General features: G+C 38.3%; 2 protein-coding genes across 7 annotated transcripts in view; one reads left to right on the top strand and one right to left on the bottom strand.

Moving 5' to 3' along the window:
* Window positions 1–16292, top strand: part of ERAP1 (endoplasmic reticulum aminopeptidase 1) — a 34273-nt gene extending 17981 nt beyond the window's left edge. For both annotated transcript variants that reach the window (XM_037032323.1, XM_037032324.1), the window contains exons 9-19: window positions 2245–2376; window positions 2508–2576; window positions 4076–4230; window positions 5672–5751; window positions 6327–6510; window positions 8075–8231; window positions 8876–9060; window positions 9895–10056; window positions 10736–10876; window positions 11403–11484; window positions 15018–16292. In XM_037032323.1, coding sequence (XP_036888218.1) covers window positions 2245–2376; window positions 2508–2576; window positions 4076–4230; window positions 5672–5751; window positions 6327–6510; window positions 8075–8231; window positions 8876–9060; window positions 9895–10056; window positions 10736–10876; window positions 11403–11484; window positions 15018–15173 — 1503 coding nt within the window. In that variant the 3' untranslated portion in view covers window positions 15174–16292. The remainder of the gene's footprint in view (window positions 1–2244; window positions 2377–2507; window positions 2577–4075; window positions 4231–5671; window positions 5752–6326; window positions 6511–8074; window positions 8232–8875; window positions 9061–9894; window positions 10057–10735; window positions 10877–11402; window positions 11485–15017) is intronic.
* A 616-nt stretch (window positions 16293–16908) lies between these two features.
* CAST (calpastatin) overlaps window positions 16909–27100 on the bottom strand; it is a 134562-nt gene continuing 124370 nt past the window's right edge. For all 5 annotated transcript variants that reach the window (XM_037032325.1, XM_037032326.1, XM_037032327.1 and 2 more), the window contains 2 exons: window positions 19975–20040; window positions 16909–18749 (listed from right to left, as the gene is read on the bottom strand). In XM_037032325.1, coding sequence (XP_036888220.1) covers window positions 19990–20040 — 51 coding nt within the window. In that variant the 3' untranslated portion in view covers window positions 16909–18749; window positions 19975–19989. The remainder of the gene's footprint in view (window positions 18750–19974; window positions 20041–27100) is intronic.

The following is a 27100-nucleotide window of genomic DNA, read 5'->3' as shown; positions in this document are numbered from 1 at the left end:
GGGAGATAAAAATAGATATAAACAAGCACACAAAACAATGAAGCAGAATTTAAAGTCCAGACATAAATGCACATGTATATGGTCAATTTATGACCAAGTAGCCAAGGACACAGAATTGGGGAAGGACAGTCTCTTCGACAGATGGTGCTGGGAAACCCGGACCCCTATCTTATACCATTCACAGAACTGAACTAAAATGTGATTAAAGACTTAAACTTAAGACCAAAATTATAAAAATCCATAAGGAAAACATAAGAGAAGAGATGCTTGACATGGGTCTTAGCAATGATTTTTTTTTGTACATGAATATAAAAGTACAAGCAACAAAAGCAAGAACAAACAAGTGGGACTACAATAAACTAAAAACTTCTACATGGCAAAATAAACAAAATGAAAAGACCATGTATGGAATGGGAAAAAATATTTACAAACCATGTATCTAATGAGGGTTAATATTCCAAATATTTAAAAGGACTATAAAAAAGGACTCATACAATTCAATAACAAAATCAGTCTGATTAAAAATGGACAGAGGGCCCGAGTAGAAGTTTTACAAAGTAGAAATTTTACAAAGAAGACATTCAAGTGGCCAAAACATACGTGAAGAGGTGTTCAACATCATGAATCATTGGGGAAATGCAAATCAAAAACCAAAGTGAGAGGCCACCTCACACCTGTTAGAAGGACAACTATGAAAAAGACAAGTAACATATCAGTGCGGATGTGGAGAAAAGGGTTCCCAGCATTGTTGATGGGAATGTGTATGGGTGCAGCCACTAGGGAAAACATTATAAGGGTTCCTCAGAAAATTAAAAATAGAACTACTGTATGATCCAGTGATTTCACTTCTGTTCATTCCCCAAAGAAAATGAAAACACTAACCTAAAAATACATGCACTCCACGTTCACAGCAGCATTACTTACAACACCAAGATATGGAAACAACCCAAATGTTTACTGATGGATGAATGGATAAAGGGTGTGTGGCATATATGTATATATACATGCATTGTATATATAATATATATGAATGTTATTCAGCCATAAAACAGAAAATCTTGCCATTTATAACAACATGTATGGACCTTGGGGGTTTTATGCTAAGTGAAAAAAGTGAAAGACAAATACTGTATGATTTCACTTATATGTGGAATCTTAAAAAAAGAAGAAGAACCAAAAAACCAAGCTCATAGAGAACAGATTGATGGTTGCCTGAGACAGGGTGTGGGATGTGGGCAAAATGGATAAAGGTGGTCAAAAGGTACAAACTTTTAAATATAAAAAGTCATGGGCTATAATGTACAACATGGTGACTACAGTTAGTAATGTACTGTATATTTCAAAGTTGCCAAGAGTAGATCTTAAAAGTCTTCATCACAAGAAAAAAATTTTGTAACAGTATATGGTGATGAATGTAGAGTTAGATTTACTGTGATATTTTGTAATATATACAAATATTAAGTCATGTCATACACCTGAAACTAATATAATGCTGTGTCAATTACAGCTCAATAAAATAGAGTGCCAGTCCCGTTGGGACATGCACTTTATGTAGGCATTCAGGGATTCAGGCTTTGCCAGTTTTGTGGCCCCACCGCCTCCCAGAGTAGCAATTTCCAACCAGTGTGCCACAAGAATTTTTAAAACATGCAATACTTGACTATTTAGTCAGGGACACTGACCTCTTTTCCTTTAAATTTTCTTTTTTTTAAAGAATTTATTTATTTGTCTTTAGAGGGGAAGGGCAGGAGAGAAGGAGAGAAATATCAATGTGTGGTTGCCTCTCGTGAGTCCCCTGCTGGGAACTGGCCTGCAACCCAGGCATGTGCCCTGACTGGGAATCGAACAGCGATCCTTTGGTTTGCAGGCCTGCACTCAATCCACTGACCTACACCAGCCAGGGCTTCCTTTAAATTTTCAATTAAAAAATTGTAACAGCCAACCCAACAATAGCCATACTGTGTGAATGAATCAAAACTATACCTATTTTTTGTCAGATCAGCAAAAAATATATTTTTTGGTGTGCCACAGAATTTTAGTGATTAGTTCATGTGCCGTGAGATGAGAAACATTGAAAATCACTGCTCTACAGCTGAGAGAGAGAAAGACTACCTCCACCTTGAAGAGACCTATGAAATTCTTCCAGAAAAGGAGACTTTTAAGTGAATTATTTCAAAATAAAATGCAATGGTTGATTAGATTAAAGCCAAAGCATAGCTAACACTTATTTATATCGTCTTTCAGGGAGCTTGTATTCTGAATATGCTGAGGGATTATCTTGGTGCTGATATGTTTAAAAGTGGTATCATACATTACCTCCAGAAGTACAGCTATAAAAACACGAAAAACGAGGACCTGTGGAATAGCATGGCAAATGTAAGTACATTTTTACGTATCTCTGCATTTGGGATTGACAGGCATATTATTTTTTCTCATCTTAATTGCTCTGAGAAGAATCATGAAGTATTTTTAGAACTGATGGTGATGTGTGTGTTTTTGGCTTTTAGATTTGCCCTTCAGATACACAGACGGTGGATGGCTTTTGCTCTAGGGGTCAACATTCATCTTCGTCCTCAGTAAGTTTTTAGTTCTGTACACGTTGCCCGTCTGCACATCTTTGATGCCACAGCCTCTGAAGGTTCGCTGTGAGCCGAACTGCGAGGTCCTTGATTATATCACCCTCACTCTTGATAAGACCGCATTTAAACTATACCAGACTGACATCTTTTACAATTTAAAAAAAGTTGATATTTTCAGAGAGAAAAGAAGGGAGAGAGAGATAGAGAGATAGTGAAAGAGAAAGAAACATTGATTTGTTCTTCCAGTTATTTATGCCTTCATTGGTTGCTTCTTGTATGTGCCCTGACCAGGAATTGAACCCACAATCTTGGCATATCAGGAAAACACTCTGACCAACTGAGCTACTGAGCCAGGGCAGCATTTTTAATTAAAAAAAAATTATCTACAGAAGGCAGTTGCACAACCTTCTTTAGTAACACATCTCACTGATACTAATGTCCTCAGCTTCACTCTCTGTAAAGCAGTGAACTTATGACAGGTTTCTGTGGGAGATTAAGGCTTTATCGGTGATGTACTGTCCATCATTTCCATAGCGCTTCATTTGTAAGAAAACAAATAATGGCAACAAGTATTCTTGAGTACTTAGTACATGTCAGTCATGTATTAAGCACTTATGTGCATTATTGCCTTACTCTTCACAGTAAGCCTATGAGTTGGGGGCTTTTATCCCTATTTTTAGAGATAGGACTATAAAATCCAAAGGCATGTAGGTTAGTAAATTGCAGAGCTGAGATATGAATTTAGATCTAAGTCATGTTTTGGACTGATAAACCATACTGACCTCACAACACCCGAATCACAGAACAGTCCACGTCCCTGTTTCTCTGGACTCGTAGCACATTTTCAGAGGCAGCTGTGGATTAGTCTGGAGATTTAATGGAATTTCATCCACTGTGTTTTTGTTTTCTTGGCTTTTTTGTTTTTAGAGTTGGCTTTATTCAGTAGTTTGCAGATTTGTTCTATAGTATATTTTATCCTTTTGCTAGCTTTTAAATATTTCTTAAAAGTTTTTATTTTTAGTATCAAAGAATATGTCCTGTTTTGAGTTCACAATTGCTTGTCCAGTGTGGCCCATCTGGCTGTTGTTACCCCTTTGGAAGTGCAGGCTCCTGGCTGAACACGTTTCCCCACCTTGCTTGTCTGAGAGCCAGCATCACTAAGTAGGTGCTGAACACCTGGCCACTTTCCCTTCTCTGCTTTCATCCATATGCCTGTTTTTTGCTCAGTGCCAAGCTCAAGGAACCCAGTAGAACCAGGCCTGGTACCTGTTCTCAAGACACACATGTGTAGAGGATGAAAATGAAAAGTAAACAGTCAGTGCTTTGATGACCAGCAGGCTGTGCTTGGCGACAGTGGGGGAGGGAGCAGAGGGAAGGCTGAGGAAGAGCTTCCCGGAGCAGGTAGCAGCTCTGTGTGTGAGGGCAAGCTTGGGTTCCCTCCTGACTTGGAGTTGGGTCTGGGTGGTCATGCATCTGTCATTTTCTGTATCACCCAGCACTGGAAACAGGAAGGCCTCGATGTGAAGGCCATGATGAACACCTGGACGCTGCAGCAGGGCTTTCCCCTGATAACTATCACCGTGAGAGGGAGGAACGTGCACATGAAGCAAGAACGCTACCTGAAAGGACACGCCGCCGCCCCCGAATCTGGGTGAGGTTCACTGAGAACAACCCATTTCTCTTTATCCTTACTTGTAAGAGAAAACCTTATTTTTGAAATAGTGCCCTTGCCTTTATTGCAAAAACATTTCAATCAAATTTATGTATGCTGTGAAGTTGAGTTATACGCCACCATCTCCCAGAGGATGAAGGTGGCTCTGAACCTTGGTTCATCTCAGTGACGTTGATGATATATAATTATTTCAACATTCTCATGTTTTGTAGTTTGATAGGATGGTAATTTCTAGTTACTGGCTTGAAATAGGCTCCAATCTAAGTAACCAGCACTAAATTACAGTAGTGTCTGGAAATTATGATTTCTGGGGATTATGAAAGACTCGATTCTTTTCTTTTGGAAGTCTGAGTTAGATACTGGAACTTGTTTGTCAGCTTAACACCACAGAAAGACATCACTGGAAATGACCCACTGGACCTCGATTGACCCTGACATTATTTAAACATTTTTTATTTCAAAAGAAGTTTAGACTTAATGAAGAAGTTCCAAGAAGGATGCAAAGAATCCCCATATATTTTTTACTCAGATATTTTTAAACTGTTTACCACATTCCCTGTATTTCTCTCTGCACATATCTCTACATATGTGCTGTGTGTGTGTGTGTGTGTGTGTGTGTATATATATATATATATATATATATATTTAACTATTTGAGAGTAATTTGGAGACATGATGCTCCTTTACCCCAAAGTATTTTAGTGTGGTATTTTCTTAGGAAAAAAGAAAGAACATTTACTTCTTTAACAACAGCACAATTATCAAAATTATGAAATAAACTTGATACAATGCTATTATCTAATCTACAAACTTTGTTTAGATTTTTCCAATTGTTCTAATAATGTCTTTGCTGCAAAAAAAAAAAAAGTTCTGGTTCAGGCAGCATTCAGTATCAGGATCACATTGTATTAATTGTTCCATTTCCTTAGTCCTTTTTCTCTGAAACTGCTCCTCAGGCTTAGTGCTTCTTGATCATGACATTTTTGAAGAGCACAGGCCAGTTATTTTGTGGGATGCCCTCCAGTTTGGGTTTTCTGCTATTTCTTGATGATCAGATTCAAATTCTGCATCATTAGCAGAAACTCCGTAGACGTGCAATGTAAGAAATGCAGGAGGCGCCTGATGACAGTGTGTGCCGTTACTAGTGGTCACAGTGTTTAAGCTTGGCCTTCTGAGCTCCCAGCCAATCACTGTAAAGGCTGACAGGGCTCCCTTGAGCCCAAAGTCCTAACCCTACTAAAGGAGACTAAGAAGGGTGAATAGTGCCTGAAAACAGGATGGGAGTGTTTTGATCTCTTGGCTTCAGTAGCTCTGATACCATTGTTTCTTAAACTAGCCAGTGCCTGGCACATGATAGGTGATTTAATAACTGCTTGTGCATTGAATCAACAAAAGAGCGATCAATCCTCCTGTCTTTTAGGTACCTGTGGCATGTTCCACTGACATTCATCACCAGCAAATCAGACTCGGCCCACAGGTTTTTGCTGAAGACAAAAACAGGTAATTTGTTGTGGAAATAACTAGGTGAATGCAAGAAGGAACTATGGAAACAGGATTTAGATGCCACCTTTCTTTTGCTATTTATCTTGGTTAAAGCAAAAAAAAAAAAAAGGATCAGGTCAATCTTTGGCTATCTTCAGCTAATCTCTGGCTTTCATTTTCTAGTGAAGCTCTAGGTTTGGAAGTACTGTCTGGTTGCAAAAAAGGCCAGTATCTCGCCAGATAGAGATTAAAACAGTTGAGTTATGTAATGTTATAAAGAAGGGATTACTAATAAAACTTTGTTAGCATTGCTAGGTTATATTGTATGTATGGCCTGAAATGTGGCCACATTCTTCTCATATGTCTGTAAATCTCACAAAATTGGTGTCTAAAACTAGTGTTGGCTTTTGTCTATTGAGATGCTGTTTTCTGGTTTCTAAAAGGAACGGGTTCAATATGAATGAAGCTCCCTTCAGTATTAAAACTGTTCAGTATTAAATCTGCCTGTAGTGTCATGGTCCAATCTCTGATCAGAGAAGCTTTTCATCTGTCAAGAGAGAAAATGGAGCTATGATTTATTTTATTTGCTCTAGATGTGCTCATTCTCCCAGAAGAGGTGGAATGGATCAAATTTAACGTGGGAATGAATGGCTATTACATTGTGCATTATGAGGATGATGGATGGGATTCTTTGACTGGCCTTTTAAAAGGAACACACACAGCAATCAGCAGTAATGATCGAGCCAGTCTCATTAACAATGCATTTCAACTTGTCAGGTAATACAAGCTTGGCTTATTTCTGAAGGCAGCTGTTATCACTCAAATTCTTGATTTCTAAAGAAGAAAATGATTGATTGCTAATAAGAAGTTGAAGGGTGTTTTCCCCTAAATTCTAAAAATCCAAGGTTGCTTTTAGCCTTGTGGCTAACCTCCTGCCATTTGCTGAATATGGTAAAGGAAGGAATCTGTACTTTAGTCTTTTTCATTAACAACGAAGATCACACAGAGGCAAAGGTGTAGAAAATCAGGAGACCACCCCGGAGAAGCCCCTGGCTGAATTCTGAAGTCTTGTGCTGCAGCTTTCCCTGGCCTTGCTTTTCAGGTTTCTCCCCACGCCCACCCCAGCCACTGGGTGTTTAACAATCTTAAAGCCTCCTCAGAAGAATGAGTGGTCCAGGCCTGAGTTGTTCACGTCACACGTCCTGGGTCAAAAGGTTACCCCCACCCCCACCCCCACCCCAGCTAGATCCCTGGACTTCACAGCACCTTTACGGGAGGCTCACAAAATGCTGGCCAACCAGATGACCTTTGAGTGGTTGAGGGTAGTGTATACTCTAAATTTTCACCCCATGGCAATGGTTTTTAAGAACATGATCCGTAAGTTGTTAAATGCCCTTCTCCAGTATTTAGGCATAAGTCCTACAGCAAATCACCCAGGCATAAAGGAATAATTGATAATTCTCCTTATACCCCATGCTCCTCCGCTCTAAATGTCAAGTTCTTTCTTTTCTGGGCCTCCTGAGGTGACAAAAAGCCATGGAGGATGAAAATGGGGGCAGCTTGGCTAGCTGTTTTGGCCTGCCTAAAAACACTCCCCTCTGCAGCGTACCACTGCTTAAATCTTAGACGGTTTGGTACTTACATGAGCGTGTATCTTACCACTGAGGCTTTTTAAAAAAGATTTTATTTATTTGTTTTTAGGGAGGGGAAAGGAGGTGGAAAGAGAGGGAGAGAAACATTGATTGGTTGCCTCTTGCACGCACCTAGATGGGGGACCAAACCCACACCCTAGGCATGTGCCTCACTGGGAATCGAACCAGTGACCTTTCACTTCTCAGGATGATGCCTGACCAACTGAGCCAGACCCGTCAGGCACCACTGAGGCTTTTAACACCAACCCTCTATGATCAAGTGTTTTTATCTATATTCAGTTTCTTTTTGGAATGTAGAAGAGGATGTGTTCACTCCAGAGACTCATACTATTAACTGAGTGGCAGTCCCTCTTACTAGGCCTCCTGAAGGATCTTGGATCAAAATCCCCATCTTACCCTGGAAGGTTAGCACGCAATCCCACGTCTCATAGAGGGACAGACACGTGCTTGCATTCTGTCTTAACCACAAGTTAGCCCTAGCTCTGTTGTTACGTGAGAAACTTCCTCTACCATGTAAACATGTCAGATGTGTTACGTGTGGCCGAAAAGATGCTAATATAAAGATCCTTATTTATAAGCGGCATTCATAACCGACTTTTTTCATAAAATTGTTAAAATACACTTTGAAACAGAGGTTGATTTCCTGGATTTTCTTTTAAACTGATAACCATGGTGTGTCTCCTGACCAGCATTGGGAAGCTACCAATTGAAAAAGCCTTGGATTTAACCCTGTACCTGAAACATGAAACTGAAATTATGCCTGTGTTCCAAGGTTTGAATGAACTGGTACCTATGTATAAATTAATGGAGAAACGGGATATGAATGAAGTGGAAACTCAATTCAAGGTAAAAACCTGAAATAAATTAGGTAGCTGTGTAAGTGGTTTGCTTTTATGTGGGTGTGGGAGAATGCTTACTGTTGTGAATATGTCTTGGTATATATTAAAGAAAAGTAAATCAGAGTTAACTCAGTATTTGAATTGACTAGCAAAGATAATGGTTTTCTTTTAGCACTAAAAATCGACAAGGCACTATGCCATTCTATACTTCATTTTCATGGGTTCTTCTTTCCTTCTTTTTGCAAGTTCTTTATTTCATTTTACTTCTGTATTATGGTTGCTAATAAGATGTTCTGGAACTCAGGTACTTGAAGATGAAGTACAAAATTGTTATTTTTGGCAAATTATAATGAAGTTACATTGTATAAGTCGCTCTCAAAATGTAGACATATACACTCTTTGTTTTTAAAGTGACAGTTTATCCTAAGGAGAAAAGGTGTATTTATAAAAGATTGTTATGCAAATACTAAAATAGTTCACTGTTTCTTGTTTTTGACCCCTTTGATAATTAAATATAAACACAACTGCACGATTTTAAAAACAAAGAAGTGCATTAAGATTTCACAAATATTCCCTGTCACCTGAGTGTGCACTGGATTACCTAAAGTGGGCGAGGGCTGGGAGCATGGTGACACTGTGGCTTTCCCCCAGGCCTTCCTCATCTGGCTGCTGAGGGACCTCATCGATAAGCAGACCTGGACTGACGAGGGCTCCATCTCCGAGCGGATGCTGAGAAGTCATCTCCTCCTCCTCGCCTGTGTGCGCAAGTATCAGCCCTGTGTGCAGAAGGCTGAAGCCTATTTCAGACGGTGGAAGGAAGCCAATGGAAAGTTGAGGTCTGTCCTTACTACCCAACCAGTTCATTGATATAAGGGGTGCCTTTTCTGCTTTCCATCATCACTGGGAGCAAAACCAACTATACACAAGTCTCCCATGTCTCCCTTTTTAGGAAAATAAGTTACTTTTTAAGATTTATCTATGGATCTCTCAACTTGAAGTCATGCTAGGAGGAACTTCTATGCACAAAACATCAAACATCTGGAGAGTTAGAATAGGATTATAATGATTCCCACTTTATGCAGCCAAGGATACAAAACCTTACCAGACAGCTGTGCTGGGCAGGAACAGAGGCAATGCATCTCACAGTAGCTTCTGTGGGTCTCCAAAGTCCCCAACAGGGGATGCACAGTAGTTGCTGACTCTAAAAATCTTCCTACATCTGGAAATTTAATTCTTGCTATACTTACGGATATTTGGGGCTCAAGTCCCATCTGGGGAATACCAAGCCAACAGCATACCTGCTTTCATTTAAAGAAATGCTTATAAATGGTGGGCCTATTGGATTCCTGACATTTGTTCATGGACTCCATCTTGAGTCAAGTTTGAACCTCTTTATTGAGTCACCCAGTGTCATCAAAGTGTGTTAGATTCATAGGTATTTATAAAAGTGGAGTCTTCCATTACATTTTTGAGAAGGCTACTCACAACCTAATTTTAGATATTTTTCTTTGCCTCTTTCAAAAAATTTGACGTCAGAGGTTACCGTTCAGATTTCCAGGCATGCCACTCTGGTCACGAGGCCAGTTGATCGGCTCATAGTCAGTCACCGTCCTGCACCCAGACACAGCTCCTCCATCTCAGACTCTCACGGGGTGTGTTCTTTCCCGCAGACTGCCCAGCGACGTGACCTTGGCTGTGTTTGCTGTGGGAGCTCAGACCATGGAAGGATGGGACTTCCTTTATAGTAAATATCAGTCTTCCTTGTCCAGTACCGAGAAAGAACAAATCGAATTTGCCCTCTGTATTAGCCAAGATAAGGAAAAGCTTCAATGGTAAGTAATTCATTCATGATCATTAGAGTGAGGAGAATTAAGTTAGATTGGTCCTTCTGGCCAGGAATTGCCTGTTCTGGGAACACATATGATAGTGACACACATCTAATGAATACGGGAACTAATTTGGGGGAAGCAGGTGTTAGGAAAAATATTCAAGGAGCATATATTTGTGTATCTTTAAAATAATAAGCATAGCCCTGGCTGGTGTAGCTCAGTGGATTGAGCATGGGCCTGTGAAACAAAGGATCACGGTTCAATTCCCAGTCAGTGCACATGCCTGGGTTGCAGACCAGTTCCCAGTAGGGGACATATGAGAGACAACCACACACTGATGTTTCTGTCCCACTCTTTCTCCTTCCCTTGCCCTCTCTCTAAAATAAATAAATAAAATATTTAGAAAAATAAAATAATAAGCATAGAAATACATACTTCCTTAGACCCTCTTATGAGCAGATGAGAGAGTATGTGAGAATGTGTATGGCAAATATGATGTGTAAGTTCCATTACTACATAACTATAATGCGTTTATCAGGCTGTGGTGACCTGTTTATCTTTTTGGGCTTTGTTATTGGCCGATGGGCTTTTAAAAAAATTTCACAAATATTTTATGGAGTGTCTTACTTATAACTTTTTCAGAGCCCATTCATTGCTAAATTTCTTCTCTTAATCATCCTAGGCTACTAGACCAAAGTTTTCAAGGAGATGTAATAAAAACTCAAGAATTTCCTGGTATCCTTAGTGCCATTGGCAGAAATCCGGTGGGATATCCACTGGCCTGGCAGTTTCTGAAGGAGAACTGGAATAAACTAGTACAAAAGTAAGTAGTGCTGAAAATTGTGCTGTGACTGGAACAGTTCCTGAAACTTGCTATGTTTGCTTTGTTTGTAAAACAACAGTGATCGTCTAAAGGGGGGGGGGTTGATTGCAGGTAGAAGGTAGAGGTACTTAAAATATCCCTAGAAAACATACCGCTCTTATGTGTTGCTAGCTTACGGACCTGCATAGGCAGGTCTCCCACTCAGTCTGGTGTGGCCCCTTTTCTGCACCCACTGACCCATCTACTGAAGTCTTGCTGCTCAGCACTTTCGCTGGTTTGCATCCGCCCTTGTCTAACTCTTACAGCATTACCACCTCTAGCATTTTCTTTTGGGCACTTCATCTTTTATTCAGCTGCTGGTGTATATTTTTGCAACTAGATCTTTGCAGCTAGAGGGTAGGGATCAGGTCCATGGTTTTCATGCCTAACCAGTTTTTAGCTAAGTGATGTAACATATGAGGCAGTTAAAACTGTATGTTGAAAGAATAAATATTTCACAGTATAACTTGACAATTTCCATTTCTAGGTTTGAACTTGGCTCACCTTCCATAGCCTTCATGGTAATGGGAACAACAAATCAATTCTCCACAAGAGCACGGCTTGAAGAGGTAAAAAAAAAATCTCTTTTAAGCTTAAATGACAATTATCTAATAAATGTGGGGTAGACAAAGTATTTTAAAGTTGCAATGAGTTAGAAATGGATTTTGTCACTTAATAGATGTTCTTTTTGGATGCTGTGGTGTTTTTAATGTAAGCAAAAATCAGTTACAAATGAACTAGTAAAAATTGTGTCTCTTCCCAAACACATTAAGAAATCTTATCCTTGCCATTACAACTTTTAGAGCTTAAAATTACTTTAAACATTTAATCCCTATCTCCAGATGTTAAAAGTGATTATTAGAGGTCCAAATATAACTGAAGCGGTCCCCTAGCTGTTGTGAAAGAGGCAGGTGTGGCGGCCGGGTTCTCTACCATCCAAGTTCACAGTGTCCTGTTACTTATTTATATGCCATCTACTTTCAGAAAGAATCTTAGGCAATTTATAAGGCCCATATATAAGAGAAATGTTAAAATAAAGAACAAAAAACTGCATAATGGAAAGAGGTAACTGTGTGAAAGTTTATACTGAGGATAATTTATTGCAATCATACCTTAAATTTATCACAGCTTTCCAGCAGTCAAAAAAAAAAAAAATGAGAAAACAGTGTGAGTTAATGCCACTGTCTGGTAAGAGGGGACTGTACAAGTTTTCCACAAAAACATAATTTTCTCCTAGTCTTAAACTCTTGAGAAATTTGACATATGGGTTGTTCGTGGTATCCCTTCTATGATGTTTTCTATAGTAAAATCATAAAACAGATTTTACATGCTTTTACAACTGTTGCATTCAGATAAAATCTGAGTCAAATATTAATTTTTTAATAGTTTCACGTGTTGTCTGGTTACACCATGATCTAACTTGATCTAATAGGATGAGTGCTTTGAAAATGCACAAGAAATGTCAGGTCCCTTAGCTTGCGTCCAGTTGTCAGCAGCCTTACCCAGGCTTGTGAAATTAACTTGCACATCACCTTTGAGCTGGAGCTCCAGTGAGGGCTGGGGCAGAGGTATGTTGTGGGATGGCCTGGGGTTGTCCGTGGGCTGTGACTAGCTGGGCAGCTGGCCGCGGTATGTTTTATAAGATGATTAGGAGACACTTGAGTGGACAGTGAAGGAAATATAATATGCCGGAGGAGAGTGTTGTGTGCATAGGAAATATGTGCAAAAATTCTGAGGCAGGACAGGGAGATGGAGGAGACTTAGATATTGTCATAGTAGAGAGCGTCCTACTGACATTTAAAACACAGGAGTCACCTTGAGCACTTCCTTCCCCTCATATCAAATTCATCCCCAAGTCCTGTTAGCCTTGTCTCTGGCATAGGCACCAAATCCATGCACTTTTCCCTGCCCCTCCCCCTTCCAAGCCTTTCTTATTTTTCACCTGGTCTATGGCGATAGCTTCCTAATTGGTCTCCCTTCTGCTACATTGCCATCAACCAAACCATTTTCCACATTTAAAACATAAAATCAGCCCATGACTGACTCCCTTCTTGAAGTCCTGCCTGCTGCTCTTGCAGTAAATTCCAAATCTCTCTATCCTGTGCGCACAAGAATGCGATGACCTGGCCCCTGCGCACCTCTCCCACCAATTTCACTTGCTCTCCTTGTTCACCAGCTCTCAACATTCCCACCCCTCAGCCCTTTCTCTGATCTCTAAGGCTCGGCACTCTCTTCTCTGTCTGGCTTGCTCTGTCTCCAACTTTTCCCTGGAATCATTGTATCTTTTAGAGGTTCCAGCTCAAGAGTCACCATCTCAGGCCACTCTTGTGTGGCCAGCCCCTCCCCAGTTACTGACATAGCCCTAGTTTATTTTCATAGCAGTATATTTATAGTGGTTGTAGTTTACTGCCTATCTTCCCAGGTAGAATGTAAGCTCCATGAGCGTAGGGTGCTTGCTGGACTCATTGCCTCATCCTCAGTACTAGCACAGAGACTCAGAATCAGTGTAAATATCCATGAATAAATGGTGAGGTCGAGTCCCTGACACATGCTGGGTTTTAGTTCTGCACCTTATTCACACTGTAGAAATACATCCCTACCTTCCCTCTGCAATGCAGAGATGACCTTCATTTAACAAACGAGACAAAGTCCCAGGGAAGTTAACTATTTGCTCAAGGTCAAAAAGATGTTTTTCTATTCCTATATCATGCTGCTTGCTGCACAGATGGTGTTCTCAAGGAGGCAGTTTTGAATCACATACTCAGAAGACATGCTTCATTCCCCAAGGCAGATAATATAGAAAAGAGAATTGGGGTCAGAAAAATTTGTGGGCTGGGGTTAACAATTAATTGGCTTTGTTGCAGATCATGTAGGTCTGTTTTTTAGTGGCACTATCATGACGGGCTCTTTCAGGATGAGACAATTTAACCAACTGGTAAAAATTATTGATATGTTTTGACTGTTGAAGTGTGCCCAGATTAATTTTTAATTGACTATCAACTCATCTTGAGTTCTGAGAGTATGAATGAAGGCTGAGCTACAACTTAGGACTCAGAAGCAGAGTGTTTTCTAGGGTGCAGGGGGACATGCCTCTAAGCTCGTTGAGAAGTTGTGCTGCAACATCCTAATTAGAAAACTGCCTGGCATCATTTAAAATTGAAATCTGATCTTTGCAAAACCCGTTCTTAACCCCATCTTATTTTCAAATTCATATGATGTTATGACATGGATTTTTTTAAAGGAATTAACTGTCTGGAAACCATGCATCTTGGCCTAAACTTGTTCCTGTCTACACAATAAATACATCGATCAATTAATGCTGTGAAAATCCATAGCAAAAGGTTAGGAACCCTTTAAGGTGAAACAATAGCATCACCATCGATGCTTTAGCAAAACCAGCCTCTTCCTCCCGTGAGCTCAAAGGGGTGAAGATACCCAGCAATGAAATGACAACAAAGATATTCTCGAAGACATAACCAAGAGTTTCTTACCTCTTTTAAGCCATGGGGACCTTTGTGTGGGTTTTACCTTGAGGGAACAATTCCTTAATTGTGGATTAGAATAACAAAAACTTGGCAAAGTTTGGACTATTACCACCATAACTTGCTAAGGACACCATCTCCCACAGTGCTCTTGTAATAACACGCAAGGCAAGGCCAGGTCCACGAAGAAAGCCTACACTTATGTGGTTGAAACTGTTTTGCTTGGCAAAGAAGACACTCTGCACATTCTGCTTTCTTAGATATGTTTTAAAAAATTAAGTTTGCATCTGTGTGTATATAACCGAATACACACTAAATAGACACACTCAATTAAACCTTAATTATAAAGTGGCAAACAGTGAAGTCTTTTAGAATCTGGCAACTGTGAATAAACTAAAAAGCTGCCGAGAAAAACACACAAAATGACATCTTGAGGCATGAGTTCATTTAACGTAGCTTAAGTTTGTGTAGATAATCGTATCCAGACACCTGGCGCTGACTTCCACGCAGAATTTTGACAAATGCCGGAATTTTGGCCTCAGTTTTCTTTAACCAGCCTGAACTTATATTTGTATAATGTAATAAAGGAAAAATTTTAAAACCTATTTTTTTCTTTCAAGGTAAAAGGATTCTTCAGCTCCTTGAAAGAAAATGGTTCTCAGCTCCGTTGTGTCCAACAAACCATCGAAACCATTGAGGAAAACATACGTTGGATGGATAAGAACTTCGATAAAATCAGAACCTGGCTCCAAAGTGAAAAGCTGGAGCTGCTGTAACAATTCGTTCCTTGTTGGTCCCTGTGATTTATAATCACCAAACTTTTGTTGAATGTGGATATTTTCAAACCGGAGATGGCTGTTTTGGCTTCCACTGAATATACTTCCTTTTCCTTCAACTTCTCACTCATTTGACTAGTCCTGTGGAAAGTCTGCTGTTAAGTTTCCGTCAATGGCTTATGGCTGGCGTGTGTTTCATTTCATTTACCGGTGTTGCCTGCAGTGTAAACCCAAGTGGTGGGTTTCCCACCACCAAGAGTGAGGTGCCTTATTCTTCTCCCTTTATGTTTTATACCTGAGCTCCACAGCCTCCAAACCCTTCCTCCCCTCGTGTCTGTCATTCATAAGCTGTTTTGCCAGCTCCTCGAACACCCTGAACAGTGGAGACTACTGACGGTGGCCCCCCTGGGTCAGTGAGAAGCCAGGATGAGGCTGGTCTGCTTTCTACCTTCTCTTCCTTGCTGCACACCAGGGGGGAACGTGTAGGGCCATGTCACCAGGGTTCCTTGCCCCCTGGTTTGTGGTCAGTGTCCCAGAAGGGCAGATGGGAGCTGGGGTGGGAGAGTGGAGATGGGGTGCTCTTCCCTTGCAGGTTGCTCTTCACAAATCTTAAATTTGGAGGGATAGCCCTCTTTCCCACACGGCCCTCCCCATTTCTGGGTTCCAGTAACCGCTTCCTTTCCTCACCCCATCAGGATGAGGGGTGCAGTGGCAGCCTCGTATACTTAGGGTTTCCATACAGCCCTGCCTCCACCCATGCTTCAAAACAAAACAAAACACCTTTTACGGAACCCTCCTCAGGTAACCCTAATTTGAGTGTGTCATCTACTTCCTCAGGGACCCTGACTGTACAGTGTCCCTTCTGAAACAGCAGGTACATTCAGGTCTGGAGGAAAAACCTTTCATTTGAAGTTGAACCTGAGAGCGGCTCATGTTTATTTAGGTAGGTGGTTCCTCTCCCTGCTTGTTACTTGGCCTAGTTTACAATTCCAGAATATCTCACTGTAAGTCCATGAATGATAATGCACTATGAAACTGAACATATTTGTTTATATTACTCTGAATGAGAAGTCTTTTGTGAGGTTTTTAATATATTGCAGAATTTTCAAGAGAAAGGAATAAGACATGAAATTTCTCTTAAATTTTCTTGAATTACTCTAAATGAAAATTTACTCTAAATTCTCTTGAATTACTACTCTAAATGACAAGTCTTTTATGAGGTTTTTTTCAAGAGAAAGAAATATGATATGAAGTTTCTCTTGAATTTTCAAGAGAATAGAATATGATATGCAAAATGTCAAAATGTGTTCTGATACACTAGGAATAGTGACTTTTCTGGGCATACATGTGTTTACAATTCCACGTGTATACACATTGCATGGTTTAATGGTTTGAGAAATAAAAACAGAAATAATCACTGGGAATTTCCACCCCTATGTATTTTCCTTCTGAAAAACCATACAAAGCCAAGATTTTAATGTAAAATATTTTTCTTTAATTGTATTTTATATCTTGATTAATGAAACATGGAAATAGTGATTTTTCAGTTTCAGTCTCCTGAGGAACCTACTTTTGTTTGCTTTTGTAGATGTCCATTTCCTAAATACAATACTGCTTCATCAATGTGCAAAACCTTTTTGGTAATAAAAAGTTGTCTATTATATACCTCTAAGGGGGTATTTGTAGTTATTTCCTCCTAATCAGATGGTAAAAAAGCACTGATTTGGATCCATAGCCTACCTCAGTCATCATTAATTATTAGCACATGCCCACATCTTAAAGACATTTCTAATACACAAAAAAGCATACTCAGAGTACTTTAAATAATTTACTTTTATAGGCATTTCTTAAATCTTCGAGTTTTGGCATGTCATTTAAAAAATATATGCATGGAAGTTAGTAATACTGCAGCCATCTCCTTGCAAACAAATCTGTCCATGTCTAATGTTTTATCTTTTTTAACAAAAAAAAAACCCACTTTATACTACCCAAATGGAAGAATTAGATCCATAATTAAAATTCCTCAGGAACTGTGTGTTTTGTTTTCTTGTCAGTGCTCAAAAAGGTCTGTCTAGTCACCATAGCTCGGGCTCGGATGTCCCAGACTTAGAATAATAGAAAATGCCTGTACCTCTGGTGGGACAGGACAGCACTTGACGTGGGCGGAGTCTGAAATCCCGTAGTCCTCTGAATGATTTTTAAAGAGTATTTGTACAAAGTATTAACAAAATCTGATGCCCATTATAAGCAGCAGTATTTTTGCTTGTTCCTCTCCCCACATTAGACAGTATTTCCAATATTATATTTAGTAAAGTCAGCTAAGCCCTAATAAATAAAACTTCTAAAGAGATGCTAAGGAAGGCTGTGCTCTCTGAAAGAAAAAATTCCAAATCAGTTTATGATATGTACCTGATATCTTTTCCAGCATTCACTCCTGAGAAGTAAAGATGAAATTAGATATTTATCATAATCTCATCAATGATACCAGTGCGATGTTCATAAACAATTCATTCAGAAATATCTAAGGAACGATTCTGAGATGTAGGACATCAGAGCCAAGTTCTTAAGTTGCTTTCAGGCTGGGGAGCAAATTTTTAAATTACAGATTTTTTTAAGCAGAAATTCAGCTTTGTATTTGGTAAACCTAACTTCCATAAAGCCAAATGCTATACAGTGCAAAGACTAGAGTTGCAATGGCCCCAAGCAAACAATTGTTGCGAAGGTTTTATATAATGTGAGTGGAAGGCACAGCTTAACAGTAAACCAACCGAGTTCAAGCCATATGAATAATCTAAGAAGTAGACTTTATTATTCTTGGAACGTGCTGTGCAGCGACATATAGTCTGTATCTTGCTCTCCTGACTTGATTCGAATCTCAGCATGTTCTGTGCTGGCTCTAGGGGGTGCAAACCCTCACCTCTGGAAAAGACAAGTTTAGCCTGGAAAGGGGGGCAGTGCTTCCTGATTTGTCCAGGTTCCCTATTAATTTACCGTTAGCAGCCGAAGAGGAGATACGTGTCCAATGCACAATTTTTTATATCAGACTTATAAACATTAACTCAAAGAAACATCAAATACAGTTCAAAAGCCCAAGAGAAAATGGGTGATGAGAAATCAGAACACTGAAGAATGTTTAAATTGTTGTTTTCCAGATGCTAACAACAGTAACAAAAAATTATGTGCAAACCAAAAATACTAATGAGCTTTACAGGCACTATGTGTAGAATGTGCAAAGTTTGCAAAGGTTTTTCCTTTTGTGGGGGCGGGTGTTGCTTTAAGAAACTATCAAATGTATCTCTTAGAAATATAAAGTTCCTTTTTCTCCCAACTCAAGGCAATTTTTAAAAATTCAAAGTTTATCAATATGTCGTACAATAACACATGTGAACCAGACATTCAATTTCTTTCCCGGAAAGGAATAAGAAACCGATATGTAGGATGTCAAAAAAAAAAAAAACCCAACAAAAAACCTCATCAAATACCACTGTCTAGAAGCCACCCAGAAAAAACTGTGGTCAATGCCTTTTGTTCTTCAGAAGTCACCATTCACCAGCTGTAGATTTTATATGTGGATACCTTGAAAAATTCAAAGAAAAAAAAAATCCAGTGAATGACATTGGCATGCAATTTTTTTTGTTGTTGCTGTTACAAGTCATGGTAAATGTAACATTTAGCAAATAGCATTGTATAACCAGAAGGAATTTCCTATAGGTAAATATGAGAGTGGATAATTAACAGAATTTTTTTTTTTGATTTGGGGAAAAATCTTTAGAGGAATTCTAGTCAGTATACCTCCTCCTCTCCAGGGAACAAAAGTGGTCCATGGTGAGAGCCCAATTTAACCTATATTTTTATTTCCTTAAGGCTTTGATTGGCAAGAAGCTATAAGCTCTTTTTTTTAAAGAAGGAAATCTTACCTTTTTTTAAAAAAAGATTTTATATATTTATATTTAGAGAGAAGGGGAAGGGAAGGAGAAAGAGAGGGAGAGAAACATCAATGTGTGGTTACCTCTCATGTGTCCCCTACTGGGGACCTGACCTGGAACTCAGGCATGTGCTCTGATTGGGAATTGAACCAATGACCCTTTGGTTCACAGGCCTGTTCTCAGTCCACTGAGCTACACCAGCCAGGGTATCTTTTATGGCTTAGAATAAGGTATCTTCTTTTTGAAGTTAACAACTTAAAGGCTCAGGTCTCAAGATAGATCTCAGTGATCTATCTTAGATAGATCACTCATACAAGCTCCTAAATTACATTAAGTAGAATCAAACATAGTATTTTATTTTCCCAAACTAAGATGAACAGAAGTGGTCAATCTCTTTCTTTACCCCTGGTTCCAAAAACCCTGCAATTTCCACCAGACCCTAAGGGGCACTTCTCCCCACCTACCATGTGTTGGTACCAATAACACAAGGACATTTCACTAGAAGAGGTCATACAATGTGCTAATTTTACTTTGCTGCGGTAACCTGCAATCATCAGCATTTGGGTTTCAGAGTCGACTAGACTTAGGTGGTCATTTTCTTTAAGACTGTGGCCTAATATTTTGAAGAACCCTTAATTATAGGATTAATGGTTTTTAACATTCCAGTAGCACCATCATCCCATTTAATGCTCTATATAGGGAATTACTCTATAGATTTTGCAATGTGCATTTCATGCCAATAGTATACAGAGAACATGAAATGCTCAAGAATTTTTTTCTCTGAGTATTTCAAGAAGTACTTAGTTTCTCTGGCCTGTAACACATAGGTTGTCAGAAGGTATGGTTGCCTTCACTTACAACTATACCTGACTTACCAAATAGTGGGAACTTTAACTCGTATTTTCTTCATCAGCTTTTGGCTTGGAGGTTTCCTCCTTTGCCTACAAGGGAAAGCAAAACCACCAGTGAATTAGACATCATAAAACTGATCAACCAGAAGACTCTTACTTAGGAGATGGTCTTCTCAGAATTAAAGAGGTGAAAGATGGTAGTCCGTTGGGGAAAATAAGATGGTTCTAATTATCTTGTTTTATTTAGCCATAATTCTATGAATTCTTCCCCTTTAAGTTTATAAGCTAAAAATAACCTGAAATGATTCTAAATATTTTAATCTAGACTTTTTTTGAAGGCCAAAGTAATTGAAGAAAAAAATAAATAGTAAGTGTTCTTAGATGTCATCGTTTAATATTCTATGGTGATTCGTCTCCCTGTAAGGGGGCATAGCTGGCCAGCTGGTCTGCTTGGCATGCAGGGTTATTATGTAGCCCTTTTACTTTATGTAAAAGGGTTGGTTTTGTACTTTGTATAGTCTAAGTTAAATAATAAACAAATTAATCTGTTTGAGATAATGGCATGCACAACTAATTATCAATCTGGTTTCTTGTATACTTCATGGAGTTTACTATCTTTTTTATTGATATATAATTGATGTATTAGTTTTAGATATACAACATAATGATTTGATATTTGTATATATTCTGAAATAATAACAGTAAGTCCAGTTAGGCTCTGTCGCCACGCATAGTTACAAATATCTTTTTTCATGTGCTGAGACTTTTAGGATCTCTCTTAGCAACTTTAAAATATGCAATGTAGCATCACTAACCATAGTCGCCATTTGTTTCATTACTGGAAGTTTGTACCTTTTGACCTCCTTCACCCATTTGATCTACCTGTAGCCTCTCGCAACTACCAATATGTGGGCTTGTCTTTTATTTTGCTTTATTTTTTAAGATTCCACATGTGAGATCACATGTTGTTTTTCTTGGACTTATCTTACTTAACATAATGCCTTCAAGATCCACCCATGTTTTCACAAATGACAAGATGTCATTCTTTTTTAATGGCTGAATAACATTCCATTGTCATACATGTATCACCATTTTAAAAATCCATTCATCCACAGATGGACACTTAGGTTGTCTGTATGTCTTGGCTATTATAAATAATGTTTCAGTGAACAAGGGGAATACATATCTTTCTGAGTCAGTGATTTCATTTTCTTTGGGTAAATATCCAGCAGTTGAATTGCTGGATCATATGGTGGTTCTCCTAATTTTTGGAGGAACCTCCCTACTGTTTTCCAAAGTGGCCATACCAATTTACATTCCCACCAACATTGTACAAGAGTTCCCTTTTCTCTACATCCTCGCCAACATTTGTTATTTCTTATCTTTTTAGTAGCCATTCTAACAAGTGTAGGGTGATGCCTCACTGTGGTTCTGATTTTCATTTCTATGACGATTAGTGATATTGAGCACTTTTTCACGTACCTGTCGGCCATCTGTATGTCTTTTCGAAAAAAAAAGTCTATTCAGAAACTTTGTCCATTTCTCAATGGGATCATTTGCTTTTTGTTATTGATCTGAGTTCTTTATATAGTCTGGATATAAACAAACCCCTTATCAGATACATGATTTGCTAGTATTTTCTCCTATTCAGTAGGTCACCTTTTCATTTGTTGGTAACTTCCTTTGCCATGCTTCTAAGAAGCTTCTTTTTGGTTTGATATAGTCCCGCTTGTTTGTTTTTGCCTTGTTTTTCTTGCCTTTGCTTCTGGTGTCTTTTTGCCTTGTTTTTCTTGCCTTTGCTTCTGGTGTCAATTACATAACATCACCACCAAGACCACCGTGAAGGAGCTTACTACCTATTTTTTTGTCTAGGAGTTTTATGTTCAAGTCTTTAATCCATTTTGACTTAATTTTGGGGTATGGTACAAGACAGTGGTCCAGTTTCATTTTGCACATGGCTATCTAGTTTTCCCTGCACTATTTATTGAAGAGACTGCCCTTTCTCCATTGTATATTGCTGTCTCCTTGGTCATAAACTAATCAACCATATATTCATGGGCTTATTTCTGGGCTCTTTATTCTGTTACATTGATCTGTGTGTGAGTTTATGCCAATACCATACTGATTTTTTGAAATTATTTTTAATTAAATTTATTGGGGTAACATTGGTTAATAACATAATCTAGATTTCAGGTGCTCAACTTTATAATTTATCATCTGTGTATTTTATTGTGTGCTCACCACCCAAGTCTGGTCTCCGTCTGTCACATGTTTGGCCCTCTTCATCCTCCCTCTATCTCCCTTCCCCTCCAGTAACTACCATCCTGTTGTGTGTGCTGATGAGTTTAGTTTGTTTGGTTTTTTTTTTGTTTTACATATAACATATGAGTGAAACCACATGGTTCTTGTCCAACTTATTTGACTTAGCATGATACTCCAGATCCATTCATATTGTTACAAATGGCAATATTTCATCTTTTTAACAGCTGAATAGTATTATCTTGTATATTTGCACCATATCTTCTTTATTGAACCATCAGTCTACGTCTTGGCTACTGTGAATAATGAATATAGGGCACAAATATCTTTATAAATAAGTTTTTTCAAGTAGATACTCAGAAGACGGATTTTTGTATCACATGGTAGCTCTACTCTTAGTTTTTTGAAGGACATAGCTCCATACTGCTTTCCATTGAGCCTCTACCACTGTGCATTCCCACCAGCAGTGCAGGAGGGATCCCTTTCTCCACATCCTCCCAACACTTGTTATTTCTTATTTTATCAATAATAGCCATTCTAACAGGTATAAGGTGTTGCCTCATGTAGTTTTTATTTGCATTTCAGTTATAGCTAGTGAAGTTGAACATCTTTTCATATCTTTGTTGTCTATCTGTATATCTTCTTGGGACAGTGTTCAGGTCCTCTCCCCATTTTTTAAATTGAATTATTTGTTTTTGTTCAGTTGTGTGAGTTCTTTATAGATTTCAGATACTAGCCCCTTATTAGATGATAGTTTACAAATATTTTCTACCACTTGATTGGTTGCTTTTTTGGTTTGTTGATTTTTTTTTTTTGCTATGCAGGAGCATTTTAGTTTGATGTAGTCCCATTTATTTATTTTTGCTTTTCCTTCCCTTGTCTTTGAGACCAAGTTCACAAAACACCTGCCAAGACCAAGGTCTGTAAATTTATCACCCATTTTCTTCTATGTATCTTATTGTTTCAGATAGTATACTCAAGTTTTTAAACCATTTTGAGTTAATTCTTCTGTAATTACTGTACCGTTTTGATTACAATGGTACTATAATTTGAAATTGGGGAGTGAGTGCCTCCAGCCTTGTCTTGCATTCTCAAGATTGCTTTGATTATTTAGGGTCTTTTGTGAATCCACACACATTTTAGGATTGTCCTATTTCTGTGAAAAATTCCAAATTTGATAAGGATTACAAAGAATCTGTAGATTGTTTTGGGTAGTATGGACATTTTAATGTTATTTCTTCCAATCCAACAGCATGAAATCTCTTTCCTTTTATTTGTGTTTTCTTCTATTTCTTTCATTAATGTCTCACAGTATTTAGGTCTTTTACCTCCTTAGATAAATTTATTCCTAGGTATTTTATGCTATTTGATGCAGCTGTAAATAGGATTGTTTCTTAATTTCTCTTTCTGGTCATTTATTAGTGTATAGAAATGCAACAGATTTTTGTATATTGATTTTGCATGCTGTAAATTTACTGAATTCAATTATTCTAACAGTATTTGGTAGAGTATTCAGAATTTTCTATAAATAATATGTCATCTATGAATAGTGACAGTTTTACTTCTTCCTTTCCAATTTGGATAACTTTTACTTCCTTTTCTTGCCTAATTGCCCTGGCTAGAACTTCTAGAACTATGTGGGATTAAAGTGGAGAGAGGGGGCATCCTTGTCTTGTTCCAGACCTTAGAAGAAAAGCTTTCAGTTATATACCATTGAGTATATGTTAGCTGTAGGCCATATGCCATATATGGCCATTAGGCAAAGTACATTCCCTCCATATCCTCTTTGTTGAGAGTTTTTATCATAAATGGATGTTGAACTGTCAAATGCTTTTCCTTCATCTATTGAAATGAATATGTGGTTTTAATCCCTCATTTTATTAATGTGGTGTACACAATGACTAACTTGCCTCTGTTCAACCAAACTTGAATCCCTGGAATGAATTCTACTTGATCATGGTGTATTATTCTTTTACTGTATTGTTGAACTCAGTTTGCTCATATTTGTTGAGGATTTTTGCGTCTCTGTTCTTCTGAGATGTTGGCCTGTAATTTTATTTTCTTGTAGCATCCTTGTCTGGCTTTAGTATCAGGGTAATGTTGGTCTTGTAAAATGTGATTGGAAGTATTCCCTCCTCTTCTATTTTTTGGAAGAGTTTGAGAAGGACTTGTATTAATTCTTCCTTAAATGTTTGGTAGAATTCACTAGTGAAGCTGTCTGGTCCTGGACTTCTGTTTGTCAGGAGGGTTTTGAAAAAGATTTTTATTTATTTTTTAGGGAGAGGGGAATGGAGGGAGAAAGGGAGCAGGGGAAACATTGATGTGAGAGAGACACATTGATCAGTTGCCTCATGTATGTGCCCTGACCGGGGACTGAACCCACAACCTGGGTATGTGCCCTGACCAGAAATCAAGCCAGTGTGCCCTTTTGCTTTGCCAGATGATACCCAACCAACTGAGCCATACCAGCAAGGGCTGTTGGGAGGTGTTTGATTAGTGATTCTCCTTACTAGTAATCTATTCAGGTTTTCTATTTCTGCATGACTCAGCCTTGGAAGACTGTATGTTTCTAGGAATTTATTCTTTTGTTCTAAATTGTCCAATTTCTTGGCATAAAACTGTTGATACTAGTCTCTTAAAAATCAATTTCTGTGGTAGTATCAGTTGGAACATCTTTTCTTTCTAATTTTAAGTCCTCTCTATTTTTCTTGGTGAGTCCAGCCAAAGGTTTCTCAACTTTATCTTTTCAAAATTTCACCAGCTGTTAGTATCATTGATCTTTTCTATTGTATTTCTAATTTCTATGGCATTTAGATTACTTCTAATCTCTATTACAGGAACTGAGGGATTTTTGCTTTGTTTTTTTTTCAAGTTCCTTGAAGAGTAATGTTTATCTGAGACTTTTCTGTTTCTTTACATGGGCATTTATCATTATGAAATTCCCTGTTAGAACTGCTTTTGCTGTGTCCCATAAGCTTTAGTATACTGCATGTCCATTTTCACTTGTCTGAAGGTATTTTTAAAATTTTTCTCTTAATATACTCTTTGACCATTGGTTTTCCAGTAGCATGTTATTTAATTTCCACATATTTGTGGGTTTCTCAGTTTTCTTCTTGTAATTATTTTTAGTTTCATACCATTGGGTTCAAGAAGACACTCAATATAATTTCAGTCTTCTTAAATTTATTAAGACTTACTTGTGGACTAACATGATCTATTCTGGAGAATATTTCATATGCCGTGTAGAAGAATGTATATTCTATTGTTTTTTGGATGGAATGCTCTTGTGTATGTGTGTATATGTATATATATGTATATATATATCAGATGGAATAATATATATATTGATTCCATCTGATTGAATGTGCCACTTATTATTGATTTCTGTCTGGGTGATCTACTCATTCATGAAAGTAGGGTCTTCATTCAAGTCCTCTACTATTATTGTATTGTTATTTCTCCCTTTAGGTCTGTTAATATTTACAAGCTCCAGTGAGGGTGCATAAATATTTACAAGTGTCATATACTCTTGCTGGATTGACCCCGTTACCATTATGTAGTGTCCTTCTTTGTCTTTTGTACCAGTCTTTGTTTTGTGTTTACTGAATATATATGACTTGTGATACTGTGTAAATTTAAGGTATATATGTTAATTTGGTACATTACATATTGTAATATGATTGTCATAGTAGTGATAGATCTCTATCATATTCCATAATTATATCACAATATTGTCCATATTCATTATACTGTGAATTAGATCTCTGTCTTAGTTACTATTCACTGACAGTTTGTACATTTAATCAGTATCAATCTTATCCCCACATCCTTGGAAACCATCATTTACTCTATTTTTACAAGACTGACTTTTTTAGATTTCACGTATCAGTGACAGCACACAGTGCTCTCTTTCTCTGACTTATCTTGATTAGCATAATGTGATAAAGATCCATTCATGTTGTTGTGAATGGTAGGATATTGTTGGGAACCACTCGCCTGGTTTCAGGAGTTGTAACTGCCCCCCATTGCTAAGGCTGAGTGAGCGACCTCCGGAATGTGAGCCACTGAGGAGACAAAGCTTGTCTCTGGCAGCAACGCTGCTTCTGCTTCATCCATCTCTGCCCTCAATGCTTGGTCAGTTAGTCAGTGATGGCTAAGACCCCTCGGAGGGAGGGCAACCTGTTCTAGTGCTAGTGAACTTTTGTCTGCCTGGGAAAGCCTTTATTTCTCCATATCTCAAGGGTAACTTTGCCAAAATGAGTATGCTTGGTTGGAAATTTCCATCTTTCAAATGCTCTGAATAGGTCCTTCTGCTCTCTCCTGGCCTGCAAAGTTGCTGCTGAAAAATCTGCCGATAGTTTAATGGAGGTTACTTTGTAGGTTACTTAGTTTTTATCCCTGGTTGTCTTTTAAAATTCTTTATCTTTGACTTCTGACAGTTTTATTACACTGTGTCTTGGATGAGGTCTTTTTTTCATTAAGATAATAAGATGTTCTATTAGCTTCATGGACTTTTACACCTAGTTTCCTCCCCAGGTTTGGGAAGTCTCAAAGCTATCCTTTAAGTAACTCTCTGCCCTCTTCTCCTTCTGACATGCCCGTTATTCTCACATTGGCTTTTATAATGGAGTATGATGGCTCTCACAGGGTTTCCTCACTTTAAAAAACGTCTTCATTCTCTCACCTTTTCCACCAGAATCATTTCTAATCTTTCTCCAGTCTTACCTACTCCATTTCCAATGCTTTTCTAATGCATTCTGAATCTCATTTACTGAATCCTTTAGCTCCAGGATTTTCATTTAGTTCTCTTTTAAAATAATTTTAGTATCTTGGTAAAATACTCCTTCTATCCATTAATTTTATTCATTAGTTCACTGAATGGCTTACATTT

The sequence above is a fragment of the Sturnira hondurensis genome, unplaced genomic scaffold (assembly GCF_014824575.4).
Source record: "Sturnira hondurensis isolate 20B ecotype Veracruz unplaced genomic scaffold, ASM1482457v3 Scaffold0021354, whole genome shotgun sequence".
In the NCBI taxonomy this organism is placed as follows: Eukaryota; Metazoa; Chordata; class Mammalia; order Chiroptera; family Phyllostomidae; genus Sturnira; species Sturnira hondurensis.
The sequence above is the reverse complement of the archived record's forward strand: the minus strand, read 5'-3'. Positions and strand labels throughout refer to the sequence as shown.